At 51.0% G+C, this 16,602-nt stretch overlaps 1 protein-coding gene and 1 long non-coding RNA gene across 2 annotated transcripts in view; one reads left to right on the forward strand and one right to left on the reverse strand.

Moving 5' to 3' along the window:
• The window catches only part of VEGFA (vascular endothelial growth factor A), a 22,603-nt gene extending 16,106 nt beyond the window's left edge, over positions 1–6,497 (reverse strand). Inside the window, exons 1-4 of the mRNA XM_077764816.1 lie at positions 6,476–6,497; positions 3,912–4,076; positions 2,010–2,109; positions 492–579 (exon numbers count right to left, since the gene is read on the reverse strand). Of these exons, the coding sequence (XP_077620942.1) occupies positions 492–579; positions 2,010–2,109; positions 3,912–4,076; positions 6,476–6,497 (375 nt within the window). The remainder of the gene's footprint in view (positions 1–491; positions 580–2,009; positions 2,110–3,911; positions 4,077–6,475) is intronic.
• A 3,385-nt stretch (positions 6,498–9,882) lies between these two features.
• On the forward strand, positions 9,883–15,599 carry LOC144232080 (uncharacterized). The gene is made up of 3 exons (XR_013335308.1): positions 9,883–9,989; positions 10,130–10,286; positions 14,301–15,599. It is a non-coding gene; the product is annotated as an uncharacterized LOC144232080 (long non-coding RNA).
• Positions 15,600–16,602: the final 1,003 nt, after the last annotated feature.

Raw genomic sequence — 16,602 nt, forward strand, 5'->3', positions numbered from 1 at the left:
CGCCCCGCCCCCCCTGGACCCCGCCCTTGGCACGCCCTGGGGGCGGGGACAGGCCCAGTCTCGGCGCCTCTCCTGCTACCCCGCGCGCCCCTCGGGCCTTCCCCTGGGACGTGTAGCAAAGCCTGCCCCCCTACCCGTAAAGGGGAAGCTCGACCCCCATCTAGGTTCACAGCCTGAAAATTACCCAACCGCCCCCCTATGCCCAGACACACACACACACACGCCCGCGCGGTATTGGGGGGAAGGGAACAGGAAAGTGAGGTTATGTGCGGACAGGGCTCGAGAGCTATTCCTTCTTTACTGGGAATATTGGAGTGAGGGGCGTCGGGGCGGGCAGGGAGTCGGACAGGAACGGGTGGGGAGAAGGACATACAGATCTATTGGAATCCTGGGGTGACCCCTGGCCTTCTTCCCACTCCAGCACTCTCAGCCCGCCCCCCCGCACACACACACACACACACACACACTCACACTGACACACGCGTCCTCACACGCAGACGCTGCTCTCCCAAGTTCACCAGCTTCCCTATGGTGGCCGAGCGCCCCCTAGTGACTACTGCCTGCACACCCCAGCTCTGGCTTAAGAGGGAATGGGCTTCGGGAAAAGGGTGGAGGGAGACTACCCCTGACTCCCTCGTTTCTGACCTCCCAAACAGAGGCATGTTTCAGACTCGAATGGACCCATGTGCAGAGAGCCCGATGCTGAGCACAGGAGACATGATGTACCCATGCGGACAGTGTGCCCATCTGGAGACCTCATCTGGCCCGCTGACATCAGAGTGAGCTACAGCCAACAGACTGGGGTGACTGGGGTCCTTTGGGAAGTGTCCAGGGAGGCTTTCCTAGGGAAAATTATTTGGCACCAAGTTTGTGGGGCTGAAAATGGGAAGCCGTGTGGTTCTGGTGTTAGTCAATGGCCCAGAGGAAAGAGGACCTGTTGGAGCCCACGTATACACTGCAGAGTCTGGCAGAGCCCAAAGGGAGAGGCAGCCGGGCAGACAGAAGCCCTTGTTCCTGCTCTCCCCCCCCCACCCCAGATGTTGCCAGGGAACTGAGGCCAGGGGGCTGGTGGGGGCGGATGGAGGCCAGGGCCTGAGCGATGATTCAAACCTACTCACCAACACTAAGGAACGTCTGTAGGCCAGCTGCCCGGAGCTCCCACCAGGCTGGGGGCCAAGCCTTCTATCAGCCCCAGCCCAGGCTCTCAGCTCATCTTCTCAACAGAATTGGGGTTTCTCCTCAGTACCCCCAGACCCCCAGTATCCCTTGCCTACTTCCAGCGGGCAGCCTCTCTCGTATTTCCCCCAGTACTTCCTTCAAAGCTCCCTTCTCCCCCACCTTCTCTGGTCTTCCCTAAGTGCTCCCTGAGGCCCCCCACCCCACCAATGCATACAGGAACCAGCCTGGAAAAATTCCTGGTTGGGCTTTGACCCAGCAGCTCCCAGGTTCCCCCAGGGAGCAAAGAGGGGGCTCTGATACCTGAGGGAAGAGGGGGACCAGCCAGTCTCATTATTCATCCAGATCTGGCCAGTGCCAGGCCCGGGGCTGATGTAGCCTCTGTGAGTACCGGGGCTGAGGACCAGACTGTGACAACTTCCCCCAAATTGACCAAACGGTCCAGGGAAGGTTACTCAGCCAACCCCCTGCCTCAGCACATGGTGCTAGGTTACCTCTTTAGTAGCCCAGTGCCACAGGAGTAGGGTCCTGATGCCCCTATGAGCAGAGGGGCTGCCCACCCCCATCCCATCCTACCCTTTCCATCATTCATGCCTCTAGTCCTGCCTGCACCACCTGGCAGTTTCCCCAACACAGGGACGAGGTCTTTTTCCAGTTAGGAAATGTTTATTTGCCGGCTCAGGGCCCCCCTCCTTACCTAGACTCCATGCTCCAAGATGCTGCATAGGATATGGAAGGGAAGCCTTTAAATTTCCTCCTTCCAATCTGGCCCACCTCTAGTGGTGCCAGAGCACAAGATGTGTGGGGGCTTTGGCAAAGATCCCCTCCCTCACCCCTGCAGAGCAGAGGAGCAGGCAGAGCCCAGGACCAGGGCTCCCAGAAGCATGACTAGCGTCTCACCCTGGCCCCTCTCCACAGCATCCTTCTTGGGCCCTAGAGAGGCCAGAAGAAGAGATCATAGTAAAAGACCCTGAATTTGAGAGGAGGATGGAGGGGTAACAAGGGGAAGGGTGGCTGTCAATTGTCATAATAATCCCAGGACTCTCCCCAACCTGACCCAAACATCCCCCTTGGTGGTATTCAGCAAGGTGTGTTTCAGCTACCTATGTGAGGTTCCCCCTGTGGGCTTGGCCCAGGGAACCAAGGGAACGAGGGGGCAGAGCTGCACCCTGACCTGAGGGGCTTTTGAGCACACTTCACTGGGGTGGGGAGAGGTCTCCCAGCCCCACTCTTCATTTCAGAGACACAGCCTGGTAGTGACTCAGAGGAGGGTCAACTGTGGATGTTAACCCCCAGGGTGGTGTCACCAGCTTTCCCGACAGTACACTGTAATGACATGCAATACCCAGCCAATGCCCATGTGAGCATCCAGTTGAGAGCCCGCCACACCTGGGTCTTCTAAAAAGGGGACAAAGCACACAGAATCTGGACCGCGAATCAGCAATCATAAGACCACATTGTGCCTCTCTAGCACCCTCTCCTCTGACAGACTTAATCCCCTCCCAACTTGATTTCACCATCCTCCCTCCAAAGGTCGCTGCAGGACAGGGAGTGTCAGGACAGACTGAACCCCCAGAGAATCCCAAGCGCACGGAAGGACCCACTTAACAACATGGGGGTGGGGGGTACGGAGCAGGGAGCAGCCCAGACAGAGGTCACGCCGGGTCCATCCAAGGGCATCCTCCACCCCACTCAGAGGCCCCCACCTCAGGACCAGGGCAGCCTCAGCTTATGGCTCTTTAACAGTTCCAAAGGAGCCAAAGAGGAAGGGGAAGGTGTTCCAGGTGAAGGGGAAGTGAGGAGAGGGGTGGGGGTGGGGGTAGAGAAGAGTGTGAAAGGTGGCCAGGAGCCAACAGTGGCCCCAGACAAAAGAAGTAGTGATGAGGCCCAAGGCACAATAGTTGTACTTTGTCCTAACGTCCTGTTACTCTGATGTTCAGGAAAGCTCTTGCTTCTGTGGGTGTGGGAGATTAACCTCCAAACCCATGGATGAAGGGACAGAGCCCCTCCAAAGTGGGGAAAGAGGGAGAGGAGAGAGTTGCTGATCCTTGATGCTGCCTAAACACTTCTCTGGGGGTTCCACTGAGATGGAAGAATGGTCTCCTCCCTCATGCCATCCCCTGACTCCCAGACACCTAACCGGACACAGAGCAGATCCCCTGGCAGGGCAGGAGACCAACATGTTGGATCGAAGGAGAGAGAACTGGAGTGATTCCCTTCAATTCCCTATATCTGGCTGCAAGTCAATGTCTCCCTCTCTCTGTCTCTGTCTCTTTCTCCCCCACCCCTCTCCTCTCTCTATCACTATGTCTTCTCTACCACTATGTCTCTGCAACAAAGTAATGGAAGGACAAACCAAAAGCAAGGAAGAAGGGCCCCTTTCTCTTGTACCAACTCACGTCCCCATCTGGAGCTGGAGTTTTCACTTGGGGTCATGATAGGCAAGGATGCTGATTGGTAACAAGATTGGAGCAGAGAAAGCGCAAAAGATTAACTCCCCCAGAGAAGCCAGTCAGGAAAAAAGGAAGGGAAGAAGAATGGCGAGCAAGCAGGAGGAGAAGGGGCAGAGGCGTGGGGCAGGGTCACCGTCTGGGGGAGCACGCCTGCCCACGCCAGTCCTCGTCCCTATCAGCCAAGTCTCTGCCTGTCCTTTACAGGCCTCAGTTTCATCCCCTGGATTGCTTCTCCCTGCTAGTCCCAGACACGTTCACTTCTTGACACCCCGTCTTTGCTACCCCTCAGAATCTGGCCCCCGTCCTGCCCGTTGCTGGAGGGGTCCCGCTGCTGGGAAGAGTGGTGGCAGGAGGTGGCAACTAAGGTCCTAAAGCTGTACTCTTCCTTGAGACCCAGGCCCTGCCTGGGAGCAGAGCCTCGTTCCAAACGTGGCTCTTTCCCGAGGCCTACCAGGCATCAGGCACCGTGCTCACACTACAGGAGATACAGGGACATCGAAGTAGGGCAGTGGAAAGTGCAGGGCTTTGGGATCCAAATGGACACAGGTGGCACTCCTGGCTGCCACTCTTTAGCTGAGTGACCCTGGGCAAGTTACTCAACCTCTCTGATCCACAGCTCCCCTCGGCTGTAAGCCAGGAGTGCAAATGCCTGCCTTGGAAGGTTGCCGTACACAGACAGGTATGCACACAGCTCCACTGGCAGGTGAGACAGGAGAGAGGCCCTAAGAGAGGCACAAGGTGCTCTGAAGGTACCGAGGCAGAGTTGGAGGGGCCCTGGGGCTACGACCAAGGGGAAGGGACTTCCTGTCTGGAAGAACCAAAGAGTAAACTGAAAATAGATACTCCCTGAGGGGGCCTCTGTGACTGCTGGGAGTAGGAGAATGCTTCCTGGAGGAGGGGACTCTTGAGTGTAGATAGAAGAGCAGGGTTTGGCCCGCTGGCTGGACAGGGATAAAGAGCAGGCATGGGAAGTGAGGGCTGGAGGATTCTGATGGCTCACAAGGCTCTCCCAGTTCTCTTCTGGGCGTGATAGAGACTTTGAGGCTAGGTAGGGCAGGGGATTAGGGCTTCTTCAGAAACATTCCCAGCCAAAGCCCACAGGGACAATGCTGCCCCCCCAGGGGGTGAGCCCCACAGCGATTTCCCCGCCCTCTGGGACAGCATGTCTCTGCCAGAGAATTTCAACAAACAAGCAGACACTTGAGGTAGGTCCACCGTGCACAGTTAGCACTGTTTTTCCCCAGGAGTGAGAGGAAGGGGGCAGAGGACATCAGCCCGTGACAAGCACAGGGCCACTCAGCTGGGGCAGGGCACAAAGCAGAAAGAGGCTTTCTCCAGCTTTGTTCCTTTCCTACCCCCCAACAGGTGCCTGGAGGTCTCCCATCTGCCTGTCCCTCCCGTCACAGACATGCAGAAACCTGGAAACAGCACCGGGAGAGGTCAGGTCTGCTGCATACCATGTGACCTTGGCCACGGCGGTCCCTTTTTGGAACTCAAGATCCTCCTAGGTTAAAGCATGAGGTTCTACTCCCTACGCTTTAAGGCTCTGTAACAGCTCCATCAAACACTCCAACTGAGATCACGTATATAAACTGTCACATCTCCCAGGGGCCTGTGTATTTTGAAAGGCTCCCCCTGGAGAGGACAATGCTTAATTCAAAGCTGGGTGAAATCTGGGGCGCAGTGCCAAGTAGTGGAGAGGAGATGTGGTTCCAGGGAACCTCTCCAATCCCAGCAGGTAGGGAACTGCTTCCTCTCTTACCTGGGAGACTATGACCTCTGTCCTTTCTCAAAAGACACTGGCTTGACGAATCCTCACTGCGTAAAGCCCCTACCGGCTACTCTGCCCCACTCCTAACCCCCATGGCATGAAATGGAAAAGGCCAGGCAGGCCGGACTCAATCTTGGTTCACCCATCCAAGCCTTGGGACTTTGAACAAGTCGCATCATCTGCCTGAGCCTTGGTTTCCTCATCTGTGAGATGGGAGTTGTGGTACTTTACCTCCCAGGATTTTAAGAAGATAATGGAGACTGAATATAAGCAAAGTTCCTGGTCTAGTGTAAGTATCACAAAATATTACTTCCCATCCCTTTCTCTGTCCCTACCCCCGTGAGTGAGCAAACTCTCAGAGAATACAAACCCACTATCATCTGGCAAAGATCAAACAGAAAAGGTTAGGGAAATGGGTTTATCCCATCCCCCTGTAAAGAAGAAGGGGCGCCCAGGTGGCTCAGTCAGTTAAGCATCTGACTCTTGATTTCAGCTCAGGTCATGATCTCACGGTTTGTGGGTTTGAACCCTTCCATTGGGCTCTGTGCGGACAGTGTGGAGCCTGCTTTGGATTCTCTCTACCACTCCTCTTTGTGCACTCTCCCTCAATAAATAAATAAATTTAAAAAAAAAAAAAGCAAGGAGGAGGAGAAGGAGAGGAAGGGAGGGAGAAAGGGAAGAAGGAAGGAAGAGAAGGAAAACAAGAGGAAGGAAGGAAGGAAGGAAGGAAGGAAGGAAGGGAGAAGAAAAGAAGAAAGGAAGAAAGGAAGAAAAAGAAAGAAGGAAGGAAGGAAAGAAAGAAAAGAGTAGAGAGAGAGAAAGGAAGGAAGGAAAGAAAAGAAGAAAGGAAGGAAGAAGTCACATAATGCTTGCCAGAGATGACTGGGGTGAGTGATATGTCCGCTTGGTCCCTTCTTTAGCCTTTCTTCAGAGCAAATGTGTCACCAGGTTGTCACTATATTGGCTGCACTGTGGGTTTCTCGGGAAAATCCTGGGGGGTGGGGGGCGGGGAGGAAAAGTCAGGTACCTCTTAGCAAGAAAGGTCCCTTCCCTCCTCTCCCAGTGACCCCCTCACCTAGGCCAGAAGCTTGGTCCATGACCCACCCCCAGGATGGTTCACAAAGATAAAGCCAGTTAATGATCGGCCCCATGAGAGGAGGCACTCCCACCATCCTGCCTGCCTTCCCAGACCCAGAAGTGCAGGGCAGCCACAGAGAGTGGGGGAGACCTCTCCTTAGCTTCCAGTAGCAGCCTGGCCTAATACCCTGAAGATAATCAGTGAAGCAGATAATTGGTCAAGAGGTACCCATGTCTGGAGAACATCAGACCAGTTTCCTAAGAGGCGGGGCAGGTGGGGGGAGGCTGTGGGAATTGGCAGGCACAGCATACCCAGTTTTCTCTGCCTTATTTATTGGAGTTTCACGTGAGACTTCATTTGAAGAGAAAGCTCCACTACTGGAGAGGTTTGAAAATCCCTTCGCCGACCAGATGAGCAGAATGAAGTCCAGAGTTGTCCAAAGCCATACAGCTACACAGAGGCGAGACCTAAACTTGGATCTCTTGACTCACAGCTTGGTGCCCTTTCTATCTTTCCAAGGGCTACTTAGTCACTTAATCAGGGCAGAGCACTGAACCAGCTACCTCTAGGGGAAGAGAGGACTTTGGCACCCAAGAGCTAACTGGCTAAATGGGGTGCCAGACAGTGCTGGGGAGGGGTACAGGCACTAGGTGTCCTAAGCATCTGGAGCAGGTGGGCTGCTCCTCTGCCCAAGGCTTGGTTGTTTGCTTCTCTTTCCCACATGGAGGGGCTCCCTCATGCCAGGTAGTGCCATGCAGAGGGCACAGCTGGTGTGAACCATGCCCCCCAGGGGGCCCCTGGAAAGCCGGTCCTGCCTGCCTCTCCCTGGATGTCAGCCCACTCAGACCCATATCCTTCTGAAACACAGCTGTAAGCATCAGGAGAGGGGAGGTAGGGCACGCTCCAGGCTGCTATGTCTGCTGGCAGCATCCCCAAGTCCCAGAACCTGGCCCTGGTCAACTCCATGGGGACCAGTCCCCACCCCCCAGCTGAGAGTGATGACCAAAATTATTTAACAACCATTATGGCTCAGGCACTCGTTCACATAGAGTGGGGGGCAGAGGCCAGGCCACGCATAACCCCCCCCCAGGTTCTAAACCATGGAGAGGTCCAGGGGACCCAGGAAGCGACTGGGGGGGGGGTGGCCAGAGAGGGTGGGGAGTAGGCGGGACCAGCTGCTAGAACAGCAGCTATTTACCAACCAGGTGGCCTTTCTGGGGCACACCAGCTGAATGTCTGTCCCCAGTCCACTCTCAACTCTAGGCTGGAATGTACAGTTCCCAGCTGAGAATGAGGCCTGTCCGGGGCCCTGGTCTACATGCCTCCATGTCTCCTCCGCTCCTGGGAAGACGAGGCCAGGGCTCCCCACCTTTCTATACATAAATATAGTCCACACCCAACATAGCTGGGACGTCACCGCTCATGGGTTCCAGCCACTGTTGAAAAAATGGCAGACACAGCCAGCCACTGGGCTGGAACCCAGTGCCCAGATCACTGACACCTAAAATTAATCAGAACATTTTCCTTTTCTTCCCCTCTCTCTCTTTCTTTGGATATCTCCATTCCTCTCATGTCCTCTCTCCATCCTTTCTGCCTATCCCCATTGTCCCAGGGAATGTCCTGGACAGTCCTATTGGCTGAGTGTTCCTCTATGCCTATCTAAAGCCTCAGCTTCTCGGAGGCCCCTGCAAGGTTACTGCTCCCTAGCCCCTCTCACTGTTGGGGGAGGAGGGCAGGTTGGGCAGTGGGGGACACGGTAGGAAGATAGACAGTCTTCGCATCTCCCCAGTTCCCACTCGTCTTTCAGGGACTAAAAGAGAGCCTGCAAAAGGGAGATTTCTGAGCAGATGGGACACACCCATCTGGGTGGCCAGGGTGCCAGGGGAGCTGGTGTGACAACTCTAGAGAGAGCCATAAGTACAGTGAGGGGTGCCAAACCCCCTTCCCTAAGCCCTCCCTCCACCACCACCAGGCATGACCTGGGGCTTGAAAGAGGACAGAGGTAAGCACAGCAAGTCTTACGTTCCAATGGGGGAGGGGGAGCTGCTCCTCCCCCCACTGTGTGACCCTCATCCCCACCACTTACCCACCAAAACCTCCTCCTCTCCGTAGCTCCTCAGTTCTCCAGGCTGAGGGCCACAAGAACTAATCAACCACACACACACACACACGCACACGCACACGCACGCACACGCGCCACCCCCACCCCCAACTCCACCCCCACCACTGTTACTACTACCCGAGATAGGGCCCCACAGAGAAGAGAGGAGTGTTCCCAGAAACCCAGCTGTTCCAGGCAAGCTGACCTGGGTCATTGCGCCCTCCACACTTGGGCTACAGAGGCCGAGCGCCCCCTGAACACTCTCTCCCAAAATCATCACGAGAGTTACCTTGAAAGCCCCTCGTAACAAACAGTGTCTCTAAAGCCCTGCCTTCAAACACTGCTGCTTCCTGAGCAGCTCCTCAGATTACCCCCCACCATCCATTGGGGCTAGGGGTCGGGGTACCAGAGTTCAAAACCAGGAAGTGTCACTGCCGTGCGGTGTACCCATCTCTGGCCTCGTTGTCTTCTCTATAGAGTGACTGGGTGACTGATTTCTGAAGCCCTGTTATGGCTCCCAGTCCATGGCTGTAGGGGCTGGGGAGGAAGCGGTAAAGGCTTAGAGCGGTGGACTCGTCCTGTGGCCTCTGGGACTGAAAGGTATGGAGGGAGGACCAGGGAGGACCAGGGAGCACCGCCTGGGACTGCCTTTTAGAGATGTTTATGAAGATTACTGGAACAGAGGTGGACGGGGAGGCAGAAAGCAAAAACTCTTCAGTCTATTGTCTGACCAACAGCCCAGGTTTGCCAATTGCCATAACCACAACAGCTGGGGTTGCAGCAAGAAGGATTTCACTTACATAAGCAGAGGCCCACCAAACTCATCCTCTCCGGGGAATGTATGGCACCATAGCAGTGGTATGTTTATCTAGAGACTTCTAGGCCCATTCCCGGCCCGGATGAAATGTCAGGGAGTGGGAGAGAAAGCAGGAGAGGGCGAGACAGGGTGTCAGCTCCCAGGCACCCCCTTTGGGAGGTGGGCGGGGTACCCATGCCTCCAATCTGAGAGCTGAAGTGGGGGAAGGAATTTGTCAGGGGTGTGGTGGGGCCGAGAGCAGGGCAGCCAGGGAATGGAATGAGAAGGCTGTCAAGTGGCAAAGCAAGTATTTGTGGGAAATGGAGAGGAAGACCCTTCCCTGGTGGAAGGGGAGGAGAGGGAGCCTCAGCCCAGGACTCCATGCCCTGGGCACCCCCAGCCCCACTCCAGGCACACACAACCTCACTGGGGCGGGTCCTACACCGCTACTGTGACATCAGCTTAGGTAGAGGAGCTCAGAGCCATAGTCTGAGAAGCAGAGATGACACTCACTGAGCCTGGACCAGCACTCTGGAGATAAAGCTGGGGGGGTGTCCCCAGGACAGACTGTGAAGACAGGGGCCCTTCCTTCCCCTGAGTGCTGGGGTGCTCAGGCAAGATCTGCTTTCTCTGGGTGTCACTCCCACCTCTCACCTGGGGGCAGCTGGTAGAGCCTGAAAGTGTCTTCCCTTGCTCTTCACTTGGGCAGATTGGACAATTCTGATTCATTCCTCCTCTTCTGTCCCACACCCAGGAATCTCTGGGTCTCCCGAGGGAACGGATGCTGGAAAACCACCCAGGAAGAAGGGCCCTTCCTTTTTACTGCAGTGAGGACAAGGGAAGGGAAAGGATGAGCACAAGGGTAAGGCCAAGCCGCCCAGATACCTCAGCCAAATAATGGACAGTTTGAGGTGAGGCTGGGGTACTTTGACAGGGGCCAGGTGAGGAGGTGTGCTGCTTTGCAAATGATTTATGCCTGTGTATTACAAGGGAGTGGGGTCAGCCCTGCCCAGCCCCGCCCCCTCTGGGGGCCTGGGTCCCCAGCACCCAGTCTTCCAGGCTGCAAAGGCCCCCATCCTCCCAGGCTCTCCCCACATCGTCACTCTCCTCCTTCTCTGTCCGTCCTACCAGGCCAGGAGTTGACGATTTCTCCCACCATCTTCCCACATTCTGTCCTCACAAAGCCACCTTGGACACACTCCTCACCCTTCTGCCCCTCCTGGCCTAACGTTCCTCAGGGGACCCCTGGCTCTCTGAGGAGTTGACTCCATGCCTGCCCAGGGCTGGTAGGGGCAGCCTCCAGCCTCTTCGAAAGCCCAAGAGAAAGGTGAAGAATGGACAGGGGTCATCCTGTTGGGCTGGCTGGGTACGGGCTAGGGAGCTTCTTCTCCGGCCTTTAGGAGGAAGGACCCTCCACACACAGACAGAGGCAGGCAGCCTTGAGCCTCTCTCTCCTTTGCTGAGAGCACAAACTTGTTGGGCATCTTCCAGCAGTGGGCTTCAAATGAACCTGTTGTCTGACTGTGGACACCTTCCGGACTTTTTTAGAGGCCCAGGGCCCCCTCCTCAACCAGGACCCCTCCGAGGTAGCTCACCCAGTGCCACCCCAAGCCTCTAGAGGGCGTGGGAGAGCAGTGCTGGACTTCCCAGCCCCTGGGGCATACCCATGGTAGCTCTCTAAACAGGCCCCTGGGACCAACCAGCTGCCCCCACCCACTGCCCCCCAGGGAAGGTGGTGCCCTGCTGGAGACTGCAGCCTGGTGCTGGAGAGTATGGGCCAGGCCTGAGAGGGCCGATGCTTAGAGGATGCAGCTGGGCCTGGGGCACGCTGAACAAGGATGGATTCGAACAGTGGAAAGGTGATCTGAGACCAATCTGAGATTATCCCGCTTCATCTGGGGACAGAAAGGAGAGCAGTGGCCTGGGCCCTGGGAATTCCCACCTGACCTTGGAATAAGGGGGGTGCTTCTTGGTCCACACAGCAAAGCTGCAACACCCCCTACTCCCTTGCAGCGTCAGAACTAGGGTACGGCTAGTGAGGTGACTAGAACACAAAGTGCAAGGTTGGCCCTGATAGCAGGTGCCTTTGTAAATACTGCACCTTGTCACCTCACTCCCTCATCTCAGTCCCAGCGCTGTCCTCTGAGCTGCCTGTCCTGGGGACTAAAGCCACAGGAATATTTGAGGCAGAGATGGCATAGTTGAGCTGAGGGATCACACAGGATCCCTCAAAGGAAAGAATCAGCCCCTAACTCAGCTAGAGAGGAGGGGAACAAAGAAAGAGGAGAGAGACAAGTGTCTGTTGCCTGAGGCTGGGCCCCTGTGTAGGTCTGTCTGTGTCAGTGTCTGTGTCTATTTGTGCATCCAAATCCCAGGTGGGTCTGCCAGTTTCTAGCTATGTGTGCTTGGGCAAGTTACCCAACCTCTCTGAGCCTCAGTTTTCTTGAAACCTTGTGATAATAATATCTACACCAATCATAATACCTAATAGGGTTGGAGAGAGGATCAAATGAGGTAATAAATACAAAAGATGAATCATAAGCATCTGATCTGCATACAGTAATAACTAAATAAGCATTGATAGCCATTCTTATTAGTAATATTATTGTGTATGGCCCCAGCTTACGTTGCCATCTTTGCCCCTCTGCCCACACACACACACACACACACACACAGACACCACTCTAGCCAGACAGGCCTTTTGACAGTGACAGCTCCAAACACACGTTGCTTATTTCTTCATCCTGGTCTAGGCATTGCCAGCCATGAAATTTCACCTCTTAAAATAAGGCTCTCTGGACCACTTCTACTCAGTAGTCTCCCCAAAACCCCTACAGCATTAGCTGTCTATCCCTCGCAAGCTTCACTTTGTTGTTGATAAATGTTGATCATTTAATTTTGTGAGGGAGTGGTGTGTGTGTGTGTGTGTGTGTGTGTGTGTGTGTGTGTCTCCAAGCACTCTTACATAGGAAGAACTATATTTTTCCATGATCTGTACATCCCACACCCCAGCCTAAGGACTAATACAGACCTGGAGGTGTAGAAATCTGTATGTAGACTCTGAATGATGATAGTAATAACGGTAAATGTTGCCTTTGATTGCATTCCTAGTGTGTGCCTTATATTTCCTCATTAATCCCCAATATTAACCTTGTAAAATTACAGCTTAGAGAATTTAAGTAACTTGCCCCAAATCATCTTGCAAATAAACAAGAAAGCTGGGATTTAAACTCAAGTCTATCTGGTTCCAGAGCCTACACTTTTAACCACTAGGGCTTAAAGAGAAGAATGAACCAAAAGCCAGAATTTCCTTTTGGTGAGCAAAGACAGAAATAACAATAACGTAGGGTGATAGTAGCACTTCAACCGAACGCTTTCAGGATTTCAAACCAGAGTCCCCTGGGGTCAGGTCCTATCACACACTGTTCAGAGTGAGGCCACAGAGCCTCAGTCATCACAGAAAGAGGTACCAATAAGGTGAAAACAATACTCATCCCAGAGTGAGTCAGAAAAATCACTTACCTTGGCTAATTGACTGATCAATCACCAGAATGTTCCAGCTGATCCTAGCTCTATCTCAACTGTCTATAGGAGAAACTTTTATTTTTTTTCCTCTTTGTTGATCAACAATTAAGCATCTTTTTGATAATTAAATGGATAACATTTAATTATCAATATTTGCTCATCAATCAGCAAAGATAACATGGAGCAACCACCAGGAGACCAGTCACTGGCTGATTTTCACATATCCTTCATCAATCCTAGCTTTTATAATAAAATTTGGCCATGGAGAATATATCCCCTTCAGGTTTCCATCCTCCTTTGCCATCTTTCTTTAGTCATTCTGGGGCTAAATTGACTTGGAATGACTACACCATATTCTTCTCCCTGTGACTTAACTTCCTTACCTGGAAAAGGGGGACTTAATAAGGCTACCAACCCCACAGGGCTATGGCAAGAACCTAATGCAACATGTGTAAGGCTCAGTGGCTGGCATGGAATGAGTGCATAATACACATTTGGGGCTGTTAGTGTTGTCATTTCAAGATGGGTTGAGGTGCCCAAATTCCGAACCCCACTTTGGCTTCAGAGAAGCAGCTTCTCCCAACACCCCTTCCCTCTTGACTGCTAGGATGCACATCCCAGAGAATCGGAATTCTGCACTCTCTTGCCCCTCCAGTCATACCTCAGCACCCAGAGACATAGAATCATCAAACCCCATGGCCAAGAAAGTAGTGACAGTGCATCTGGTTCAACTTTATTTCTTCTGAAAGGGAAGGCAGAATCTTTGGCAACCCAAATGGCTTGCCCTAAAATCATATAACATTTGCTTCCTTTAGTGAATTGACCTCAGACTGCATTGTACACCAAACAAGGAAATGAACCTCGTAACTTGGTGCCACACCCTGTTTTGGACCCAAAAAAAGGTGTTGTTATTACCTGCTTACTTTGCTCACGCCCCTAGTTCACACGTCTTGGCACTAAACAACTTTTGGCTATTTCCACATGCTATTCAGTTCCCCAAGATGAAGTCTTGACATCACTGAGGAAATTTTTCAATGAAATAAAGGCTCTGAAGGCAGCTCATTTGTTTATTTGTTGATTCATAAATTTAGTAAATATTTATTGATACTTTCTTACCAGGCCCTGTTCAGGGGAATGAAATGCCACAGTAAAGCAAAATAACACAGTTCCTGCTCTCTTGGAAAGTACAGGCTAGCTGAGCAGAGCACACCTGGTCTGTTCTTTTCATATAATTACATGGAATTGGCAATAATAAAAGCCTCTAATAATGGATTAAGGGACTTCCAGGAAAAGATAGCAGCTTGAACACTTGTGTCCACTTTGCTCTTTCCTGAAACTCCACTAAAGCAAAGTTAAAGGCTCTCTTCGTTTTTCTTTTCATTTGATTTTGCTTTTTTAAGGCATACACCCACATGGATGGGAAGAATGGGAGAGAAGATAACAGCAACAAAATTTTGGAAGCTAGAAAGCAGGTGGAAGAGGGAGAAAGAGGAGGCACATGATGGGGAAAACCATAACCAGCTAATCTACACCCTAGAATTTCCAGAAGGCTCAGGAAATAGTGATGGCAGTTACCTCTGGAAATGGGAGTTAAAGGAATTGAGTAAATAAAAAGGACTGTTCAAAAGTGTTTTTAAAAAGCAGTCAGATCCTCAGATTCTTTCCCTACTCCACACAGCCAGCCAAAAGGCTATAGGTTTATTCTCTGGTGAGGGGAAAACAGAAGGTCTTTGGACAAGGGACCCCAGGACACCGAGGACAGAAATATCTTCCTGAAAATGTTCACACGGTGGATGCTGAGACCCAGGCCCCCTGGAATCCCAGAAAACTGGCCTTTGTCCTCCAGGCAGGAAACTGGAGGCTGCATCTCTGTGGAAGATGACTAACCTGAAAGGAAGAAAAGACCCAAGATACTAACATTAGAGACTTTGAAATGAAATATGCAGTCAAATCACCCTACTGTGAGGCTCACAGATGACAAACTAAACACACACACACACACTTAGAGCTCCCAACCAGCTTTTCAGACCTCCATGTGCAAAAGTAACCAAACAAGCAAGGATTATGAGATATCGGAGAAAAGCTTCTAACACAAAAGACAGAGACCAAAATAAAATAAAACAGTGATTTGGAGGAAATGACTTGGAGGAAACTGAGACTATGTAGCAAGAAGAAACTTAAAAATAACAACACATTATCATTATATTCTTAGAATGATAAGGGAAAATATTGCAGAAATGAAACAAAAACAATGATTTTTTCCTAAAAGAAAACAAGAGAGAAGTCTTGAAAAATCAGACATGTGATTGCAGAAATAAAAAATTCAGTAGAGGTTTGGAAGAGGAAGCTGAGGACATGTCCATAGTATAGAGGGAAAATAACAAGACGGTGTAAAACTATGAATGAATATACGATAAAATTAGAGGACCAGTTCAGGCAATAATATCCAAATAGTAGGAGGAACAGAAAAACTAAGGGAAAGATATCATTAATGACCTAATACAAGAAAGTTTCCCAGAACTGAAGAATTGAAAGCCAAGGGCAATAGAAAACCGCTTTTAAAAGTATTCTTTTTAGGGGCATCTGGGTGACTCACTCAGTTGAGCATCCAACTCTTGATTTTGGCTCAGGTCATGATTGGATTGTGATGGGACTGAGCCCCACATCAGGCTCTGCACTAGGCATGGAGCCTGCTCAAGATCCTCTCTCTCTCCCCCTCTGCACTCTCTCAAAAAAATAAAATAATAATAATAAAGTATTTCTTAAATTTTAGTGTCAAATTGTTCACTACTAATATATATGAATACAATTGATTTTTGTATATCTATCTTGTATCTTGTAACCTTACTAAATCCATTTCTTAGTTTTAGTAGCTTCATTGTATATTCCATCAGATTCTCTGCACAGTTGGTCATCATGTCATCAGCAAATAAGGACAGTATTACTTCTTCCTTTCCTATATGAACGCCTTGTATTTCTTTTTCTTGCCTTACTATACTGGTCAGAGTTTCTAGTACAGTTTTGAAAAGGCATAGTAAAAGTGGACAACCCTGTCTTATCACTGATCTTAGAGCGAAAACAGTCAATCTTTCACCATCATAGGTTTTTCTTTTGTAGAGGTTCATTATCAGCTTGTGGAATATCCTTTCTATTCCTGACTTGCTGAAATTCTTTTATGAGGGAATGGATATTGAATTTTGTCAAATGCTTTTTCTACATCTATTAAGATGATCATTTGTTTTCTTTTTAAATATGACAAATTACATTGCTTGATTTTTTTTAACGGTACTAACCTTGCATTCTTAGGACACATCCCCATGATGTATTATCATAGAAGGAGGGAAAGAGTGAGATTCAATTTACAAATATTTTGTTGAGAATTTTTGCATTGATGCTTATGAGAGATATTGATCTATGGCTTTCTTTTCTTGTAGTATCTTTGTCTAGTTTGGATATAAGAGTAATGCTGGCCTCATAGGATGAATTGGAAATATTCCCTCCTCTATAATTTTCTAGAAACGTTTGTGTCGAATTGGTATTATTTCCTCATTAAACGTTTGGCAGTGCTCATCAGTTAAGCCATCTGGGTCTGGAGTTTTCTTGGTGGGAAAGTTTTAACTACAAATCCAGTTTTTAAGAAACAGATATAGGTCTATTCTGGTTATCTATTTCCTCTTGAGTAAACTTCTGGAGTATTTTTAA

The sequence above is a fragment of the Crocuta crocuta genome, unplaced genomic scaffold, assembly GCF_008692635.1.
Source record: "Crocuta crocuta isolate KB4526 unplaced genomic scaffold, BGI_CrCroc_1.0 scaffold44, whole genome shotgun sequence".
NCBI lineage: Eukaryota > Metazoa > Chordata > Mammalia > Carnivora > Hyaenidae > Crocuta > Crocuta crocuta.